Genomic DNA, 8,842 nt, shown 5'->3' on the forward strand with positions numbered 1-8,842 from the left:
TGAATAATGCATAGGTTTTTTATTATCAATGTGTGTGAATAAGATAATATAAGAGATATATGTTAGTATACTTATAGCTTATGTTCATTTTTTACTCATAAAAATATTATACTAGAAAATCATTCCGGCATTATTAACATTGTGTTATAGATTATAATAGATGTGATATATTGTAAAATTTAACACCACATTAAAATTATTTTCATGTATAGGAAAAAAAAAAAATTATATACTATAATATTTTATTGCTATTTAAATAACATTATTGGGTTAATAAATACCTATAATAGATTCTAATACTTAATAAAATAAAGACAATGTCAAATTTTCAAACAAAATCTATAATACATGTAATTATAAAATACATAAATATTTAATATATCAAATATATGAAAGTTCACTTTGGCCGTGAAATATACTTTGGTCATTGACAACCTGATGTGCCGTCGAAGTGTAGAAAAACAAGATCTTTGTCCATACACCCGATATGCAGAAATGCAAGGGTGTCTTTCCATACACATAAATTAGGTATAAGGGTTGGAGGTTGGTTTGCTTGATGGACATATGATGAGCTTAAACAAAGCATTTATTCCTTGTGGTTTTGTGGATGTTTTCTTAATAAAACTTGTATGGCTCGTTATTTTGTGGATGTTAAATCGTGAATACAACTTTTTTTAAGTTGTTGGCAAATCTTATAGGGATTCACTAAGATCGTGCTGTATTAAAAACTAAGCCAAAAAATTCTTTGTTTTGGTCCTTTTTTATAACTAGAATATGAACTTTCTAATGATATCATTTGGGTATATCTACAGTTCAACTTTGGTAGAAGTTAGACCATTATTTAAACGAGAGAATACTCAAGTACAACAAAAGCATATTTGATTATGGCTATTTCTTTTTTTAATTTGTTTTCTCGTTTTACATAACTAGAATATGAACTTTCTGATGATATCATTTGGGTATATCTAGAGTTCAACTTTGGTTGGTGTTGACCACTACTTAAATAAATAATAGGATATTTGTTTTCTTGTTTTTCATAACTAGAATATGAACTTTCTGATGATATCATTTGCGTATATCTACAGTTCAATTTACGTTGATGTTGACCACTATTTAAATAATAGGATACTCAAGTACAGCAAAAGCATATTCGACGACGAATCTTACTTTTGTTTCCATGTGGTAGTTGTATGTGTACGTGAGTAATAGGATACTATAGTACAACAAAAGCATATTCGACGACGCATCTTACTTTTGTTTCCATGTGGTAGTTGTATGTGGATGTGAGGGAAACCCTAATATTCTAAATTTTATGAAAACAAAACATTTAATATGTGTTTATTTGAAATCTTGATCGATTAAGTAGAGTTGTGAGGAATCACCGTATATATGTCAACATAGTAGAAAATTCGTGACAGCAAGTCTCGTATTAAAAGTTTACTTGCAATATAAGTCGAACAGAACTGATAAAGGGAGATTGCAACTTTTCATCAGCTCAATTCAAAGAAACTGACAGCGAGATCAGCCAGTATTCGATTCAAAAAGCGAACCTGCTCTGCTCTCGGATTCAGATTGCCGATCAAATGGCAAAGCACCTAGGCTTGCTGTTGTAGCGGTCATGCATCTTGTTAGTATTGCTGGTCAATGGAGCTCTTATCTTTTCAGAGGAAGAATGTTCAGTGTATTGTTCAGAAGATTACTATTACTCTACTGGGACTTATTACCCAGGGCCTGTCACTGCGATGGACGCTGATATACTAAACTTTGCACTCAACTTGGAGTATCTGGAGGCCGAATACTTCATTGGCGCTTTATACAGGGAGGGACTAGACAAGTTTGCCCCTAATCTCTCAGGCGGCGGTCCTCCACCGATTGGCCTTGAGTTAGCAAATATCGACCCTGCAACAAGAGATATTGTCCAGCAATTCGCCTTGCAGGAAATCGGCCATGTCAGGTGATCTGATAAATCCATCCCAATCTGATGAATAACAATAATCAATTAGGATAAATTTATCCCCGTAAGTTACGCAATCATTCTTTCTTTCGGATTGTATTTCTTGTGTTGTATCGTAATCGTGCTGAGTGTTGATATCGAAGCAGGATCATTCGCGAGACTGTTACTGAAGCGATTCCACGACCTCTGCTAGATTACGGAGTGGAAGTGTGGGCGAAATTCTTCGAGGAAGCCTTCGGATATCACCTCACTCCCCCATTCAATCCTTACGCCAATTCTGTTAACTTTGTTCTTTCCGTGTATTTCCTTCCTTACATGGGTCTTACAGCTTACGTCGGGGCGAATCCAAATTTGACCACACCCACAGCCAAACGAGTAAACTCTCAGCATTGTCACCTATTCATAGAATTATAGAACCCTAAATAGAATATAGCCGTTACTACCTACGTTTATTGTGTTCTTTTCATAGCAGAAAGCCATTACTATTATGTTTCAAATATTTTCATATCAGAAAGCCGTTACTGTTTCAAATAATTTCATGATATTGCTAAGAGAAACCCGTTACTATTATGTTTGAAATAATTTCCATGAACCGATCTCCAGGCTTTTCATTCAACCGTTGGCCTGCTTGTTTCTTTGCGATTTGTCTGCAGCTTGTGGCAGGTCTGCTTGGAGTGGAATCAGGGCAGGACGCAGTGACACGCCACTGGCTATACGAAAGAAGTTATGAGAAGGTGTATCCATACCCAATTACAGTTGCAGAGATGACAACAAAGATATCGATTCTTAGGAACAATCTCGGAAAGACAGGAATAGTAGATGAAGGAGTAATAGTGCCAAAGGATCTAGGAGCTGAAGGAGGGATAAGCGGTAACATTTTATCTGCAGATCCAAACTCTTTGTCATACAGCAGAACTCCGGGGGAAGTCTTGAGAGTTTTGTATGACTCAGGAAATGAATCCATAGCCGGTGGATTTTAGCCGCACGGAGCCAATGGACGCATTGCCAGAAGCTATCTCCTCCCCTACAGTTATGATTCTTGATTCAAAAGTCAATCTTCACGAGTTTTAAGAAAGGTACTCGTGACTCCTTTCAAAATACGTTTATATGTTTAATGATTTTTTTTTTAAACTGTATGATTTAAAAAAAAGGTGGCCTTGTTATTTTTTAAAAGGAGTGTTAAAAAGAGGTTTTGTTATATTAAAAAAAAACAAAAAAAAATTAATTGTAAAGGAAAAGAATATTTTTTTTTTTAAATAAAAATACGGAAAGGAAAAGAATATTATTTTTTTTTTTATTTGAAAAGGAGATTTAAAAGAAAAGGGGCACATTTTGCATTCAAAGAAATGACTTCCTCGAGAGCTTTGCCACAGACCGCCATTTTGCTTGGCCAAAATTATGAGTTTTTGTTTTTGAGAATGAAGATGTTTCTGCAAGCCCAACAGTTTTTGAGAATGAAGATGTTTCTGCAAGCCCAAGAGTGTTGGGATACACTTAAGACTCCGTATGTAGAGCTGACTCAAGAAGCATGGGCAGCCATGACTAATAATCAGAGGAATGTAGTGATTGAACTCAGAAAGAAAGAACACAGAGCCAAATGTTGGATTCAAAACTCAATCGATGACTCTATTTTCGACAAGATATCATGCGCATCCACAACACATGAAGCTTGGGAAATCTTGAAAGTTGTGTATCAAGGTAATGATACAATGAAAACAATGAAATTACAGACATTCGGATCACAGTTCAAAACCCTAAAGATGACTGACACAAAAAATGTGGATGAGTTCATGACTAGAGTTGTGGGAATAGTCAATCAGATCAAACTCATCGGGGAAACCATTTCAGCTGAATAAATTGTTCAGAAAGTCGTTTGAAGTCTGCCCAAGAAATATGACATGATTGTAACAACCATTTTAGAATCCAAAGATTTTACAACTTTCTTAGTAGAATAGTTGACCGGATCGCTTCTAGCACATGAAATAAGACTCAACTTGACATAAGATTCCATGGAACAAGCTTTCAAAGCACAACTTTCTTTTGGCAAAGGTAGAAGCAAAGACAGATCATAACATCATCATGCAGAAGAGCAGTGTAGAACTCCACAAAACCAAACTCAAAGAAGCATACCATGGAGTAAACATAATGTCCAGTGTTATTACTGCAAGAAATTTGGACACTATGAACATGAATGCAAAAAGAAATAGTCATATCAGCACAAAGGCAATGTCTGTCTCTCCAACAATGAAGGAAAATCCTCTGAAACAATGTTTCTTTCATGCAATCTTTCTGAAAACACTCACAACAAGGATCTTTGGTTGTTGGATAGTGACTGTAGCAATCATATGACAGGTAACAAAAATCTTATTTCTTATCTTGATGCTTCCATAGTATCATAAATTACTCTTGGAGATCTTTTTGCATTAAAGCTTAAGGAAAAGGTAATGTTCCTATTATTACTAAATAGAATCAACAAAAATGCATTCCTGATGTTTATTATGATCTAGATCTGAAGCATAACCTCATTAGTGTAGGACAACTGATGGAAGATGGTTATCATGTAATATTTCAAGCGAACACATGTTATATCTATAACAAAACTCCCAATAGAAGACTGATAGAAAAGTTATAGAAAAGGTTCCTTTGACTCTTAGAAGTTGAAATCTCTCACAGTCTTTTGTACACAATATATCAAGAATAGATGAGTCTGAGCTATGGCATTCTAGATATGGCCAAATACCATTCAAAAGTCTAAGTCAGCTTCAAAAACAGTCAATCGTCATTGGTCTCCCTATTATGAATGAAAAGGACTGTAATTATAAAATTTGTGTTATGTACAAGCATAAAAGAGACAACTTTCCCACATCTTCCTCTAGAGCAAAAGATCCTTCAGAGATTGTCCATACAGATATATGTGGCCTAATGCAAACATAGTCTATTAGTGGCAGCCTTTATTTTCTGACATTCATTGATGATTATAGTAGGCAGACATGGGTGCGTTTTCTCAAAAAAAATTCTATACATTCCCAAGGTTCAAAGCATTCAAAGCATAAGCAAAAAAGAAAATTGGAAATCCTTTGAAGGTACTCAGATCCAACAGAGGAGGAGAGTAAAACTCTAATCACTTCAAAGCATTTTGTCAACAACAAGAAATCATAATGCAGAACACGATAAGATATACCCCACAGCAGAATGGAGTAGCAAAAAGGAAAAATCAATCAATCATGAACATGGCCAGATGTATGCTTCGTGAGAAGAAGTTGTCAAACAATTTAGCAAAAAGGAAAAATCAATCAATCATGAACATGGCCAGATGTATACTTCGTGAGAAGAAGTTGTCAAACAATTATTGGGCTAAAGCAGTTTTGACAGTAGTGTATGTTCTCAACAGATCTCCAACAACTACTCTCCAAGATACAGTACCTCAAGAAGCATGGGATAGTAAAAGGGTAAATGTATCTCACTTTAGAATTTTTGGATCAGTAGCTTTTTCACATGTTCCTTAGAAGCTAAGAAAGAAACTTGATGATAGGAGTGGAAGATGCATTTTCGTAGGCTATAGTCAGCAGTCAAAGGCCTATAGACTTTATAATCCAGTTACAAATAAAATGCACTAATACATATGATACACGCTCGTTATGATACAACACATAAGCAGTTTCGAAAACAATGTATGTTCTCAACAGATCTCCAACGACCACTCTCCAAGATACAATACCTCAAGAAGAATGGGTATCTCACTTTAGAATTTTTGGATCAGTAGCTTTTTCACATGTTCCTTAGAAGCTAAGAAAGAAACTTGATGATAGGAGTGAAAGATATATTTTCATAGGCTATAGTGAGGAGTCAAAGGCCTACAGACTTTATAATCTAGTTATAGAGAAGTTTGTTTTAAGAAGAAATGTAAATTTTTTTTTAAATAAATCTTGGTCTGATCATGTTGATGAAGCTTCAAGTGAGCCTTTTTATCCACCATAGCCTTTTTGCCTTTTTATCTCCAGGTTTTTCATTCAACCGTTGGCCTGCTTGTTTCTTTGCGATTTGTCTGCAGCTTGTGGCAGGTCTGCTTGGAGTGGAATCAGGGCAGGACGCAGTGACACGCCACTGGCTATACGAAAGAAGCTATGAGAAGGTGTATCCATACCCAATTACAGTTGCGGAGATGACAGCGAAGATATCAATTCTTCGGAACAATCTTGGAAAGACAGGAATAGTAGATGAAGGAGTAATAGTGCCAAAGGATCTAGGAGCTGAAAGAAGAAAAAGCGGGAACATTTTATCTGCAGATCCAAACTCTCTGTCATACAGCAGAACTCCTCGGGAAGTCTTGAGAGTTTTGTATGACACAGGAAATGAATCCATAGCCGGTGGATTTTATCCGCACGGCGCCAATGGACGCATTGCCGGAAGCTATCTCCTCCCCCCTCATCCTGGGTGACAGGCGGCGTTGTCGTTGCCATGGAGTAAACTATAAGTAAACTCTAAATAATTCCTTCGTGGAACCGCATGCTTCCTAATAAATATTATGTCACTCAAATCGGATCAGTCTATTTGCTTCTAAGCCCTATATAGATATTCCGTGGAGGCATGGATTTAAAGTCTACTATATATAGTTGGTCTTTTGTACTTCAAAACAATTTTTGTGCTTCTATTATAAAACTCCCCAATAATTCCATCGAACAAATTTGTTTTCTGGAACCTGTAATGATTTCCAAAGTTACAGGTGACTTCTTTTTCGATCCTGCGATAATTTGTCAAAGACATCTGTATTTTTTAAGCGGAGTAGTTGAATATATAAGAAGCAGCCAGTTGTTGTTTTATGTGTATTGGTTTAATATTTAAGTAATATATATCGTTGTTTTCTTTGTTGGGTTAATATTTCAAATATACACCACTCGGGACGAACCAGAAGTGACTAAGAGCGGATTACCATCTTGCACCACCAGTGTAACTCATCGAGACCTAATATGATAACTATGCAGTTATTTGGTACGGCTGTTTAATAGGTAATCAATTTTCTTTGCTTTTTAAAATGCGGCCTCTATCATGCCTCAAATAGAAAGGATATAATTGGAATAGTTCACATTGTGTGGCCTCTATCATGCCTCAAATAGAAAGGATGGAAAGGATTTAATTGGGATAGTTCACATTGTGTGGGGAGCTGAATTTTCTAATTCGGTAAATAGTTTTAGTATAAAACATCTTTTATAATTCGGAATTGAAGTGAAAGAGTCTTCCATTAGGATAAAAGTATGTCCTGTTAAATGAATAATGGTTTAATTTTTTTTAGGATTAATATGTTTCATCTATAACTATGTACACATATATACTTTATAATGAATATATTGTTTATTTAATTTTCTATAGTTTTTATTATATTATTATTTTTTATTTATTTTTTTAAGTTACCAATATTATGATGATTTTGGCATGGTTTTTCATAAAAATAAAATAAATTTATATTAATGTTATATTTTTTCAAAGTACAGTAAATCAAGTTAGTATTAAAATAAAGTATGATGAGCATCATTATTATAATTTATATCATATCTTTTTTAATCTCTCTATCTTAGGCATTCATTTAATGGAGGATATGGGAGAAATAGGGTTTTTGGTTTAGTAGAAAAACCTCCATTCGATCCACATGGAAAAAAGGCATTTCCTACCAAAATTGGTGCAAGTATGAAGTTAAATCTATCAAGATCAGAGAATATACCACAATCACAATTTGATCTACAAATTCATTGGATTATAGCCCTCTAAAATTGGGGGATTTAAAATAAATGGCATGTGTTGAGATATTAATCTCACTGTTAGTTAGTTTTTGGTTACATGTCATCACATTTTATATGTGCTAGGTGGCATAGGCAGTTCAGTTTTACTTGAGTCTTGAGATATTAATCTCACTGTCAGTTAGTTGTTGGTTAGATGTCATCACATTTGATATGTGCTAGGTGGCATAGGCAGTCCAGTTTTATTTGAGTTCTACTCCATAGGTGTCGAGTTTTACTTTAGTCATTTATTATTAATGTTTATGATGTAATCTATTTAGTCATTTTGAATATTGAGAAGAGCAATCTCTACTCTCTTTTCGGTTTCATTTCTTGTCATGGTATCAGAGCTTAGATTGTGTAAGACTCTTTGAGATAGCAGTAGAAATAGAGTAAGGATGCATAAGAATCCTTGAGAACAACATTTCATGTGCGTGTATTGACAAGAAAAGAGCAGAGAGCACAGCTAAGTGAAGCAGCTGTGAAACGCCTCCTACAGCAAAAAGAAAGGTTGTTGCCAAGTCATTCAAGGGAATAGAGTTGTATTCGAATTTGGGAGAATAACATTGTCTTGGAGTCAAACCAGAACATTATTAATTCTCACCCAAAGCACTAGAGGAGTGATAATGTTACTAAACGCTAAGCAGTTAGACGAGAGCTCACATTAGTCAACTTTCCTTACACCGATTACAGCCTAACACTCCATGGTAACAATGAACAATGCGTTATACTAACTGCATTACATTTTTTATGCTTGTTTCAAAAGTCAATCTTCACAAGTTTTAAGAAAGGTACTCGTGACTCCTTTCAAAATAAGTTTATATGTTTAATGAATTCTTTTTTAAACGGTATGATTTAGAAAAGAAGGTGGCCTTGTTATATTTTAAAAAGGAGTATTAAAAAGAGGTTTTGTTATATTTTTTAAAAACTTTTTTTAAATAAAAACTTGGAAAGGAAAAGAATTAATTTTTTTTAAGTTTCAAAAGGAGATTTAAAAGAAAAGGTGCACATTTTGCATTCAAAGAAATGATTTCCTCTAGTGCTTTTCCACAAACCCCGACTTTGCTTGGCAAAAATTATGAATTTTGGTTTTTGAGAATGAAGACGTTTCTGCAAG

At 34.7% G+C, this 8,842-nt stretch overlaps 1 protein-coding gene and 1 pseudogene across 1 annotated transcript; both read left to right on the forward strand.

The window, feature by feature from the left end:
• Positions 1-1,441: 1,441 nt before the first annotated feature.
• LOC149202388 (ferritin-like catalase Nec2) lies at positions 1,442-2,948 on the forward strand. The gene is made up of 3 exons (XM_089399966.1): positions 1,442-1,954; positions 2,101-2,329; positions 2,608-2,948. The coding sequence occupies exons 1-3, from the start codon at positions 1,743-1,745 to the stop codon at positions 2,932-2,934; spliced, it is 768 nt and encodes a 255-aa protein (XP_089256092.1). The 5' UTR covers positions 1,442-1,742; the 3' UTR covers positions 2,935-2,948.
• Positions 2,949-5,259: 2,311 nt separating this feature from the next.
• Positions 5,260-6,747, forward strand: LOC149202389 (ferritin-like catalase Nec2 pseudogene; annotated as a pseudogene).
• The last annotated feature ends 2,095 nt before the right edge of the window (positions 6,748-8,842 follow it).

Source organism: Pinus tabuliformis, chromosome 2_1, assembly GCF_031772625.1.
Source record: "Pinus tabuliformis cultivar Carrire ecotype Pingquan chromosome 2_1, CPIR1, whole genome shotgun sequence".
Classification (NCBI taxonomy): domain Eukaryota; kingdom Viridiplantae; phylum Streptophyta; class Pinopsida; order Pinales; family Pinaceae; genus Pinus; species Pinus tabuliformis.

Bases quoted from the DNA above. Each gene is read 5' to 3' on its own strand.
- LOC149202388 (XM_089399966.1), top strand. From the start codon at position 1,743: ATGGACGCTGATATACTAAACTTTGCACTCAACTTGGAGTATCTGGAG. The intron at 1,955-2,100 runs GTGATCTGATAA...ATATCGAAGCAG, and splicing joins CAGGAAATCGGCCATGTCAG to GATCATTCGCGAGACTGTTA. The intron at 2,330-2,607 runs GTAAACTCTCAG...ATTTGTCTGCAG, and splicing joins CCACACCCACAGCCAAACGA to CTTGTGGCAGGTCTGCTTGG.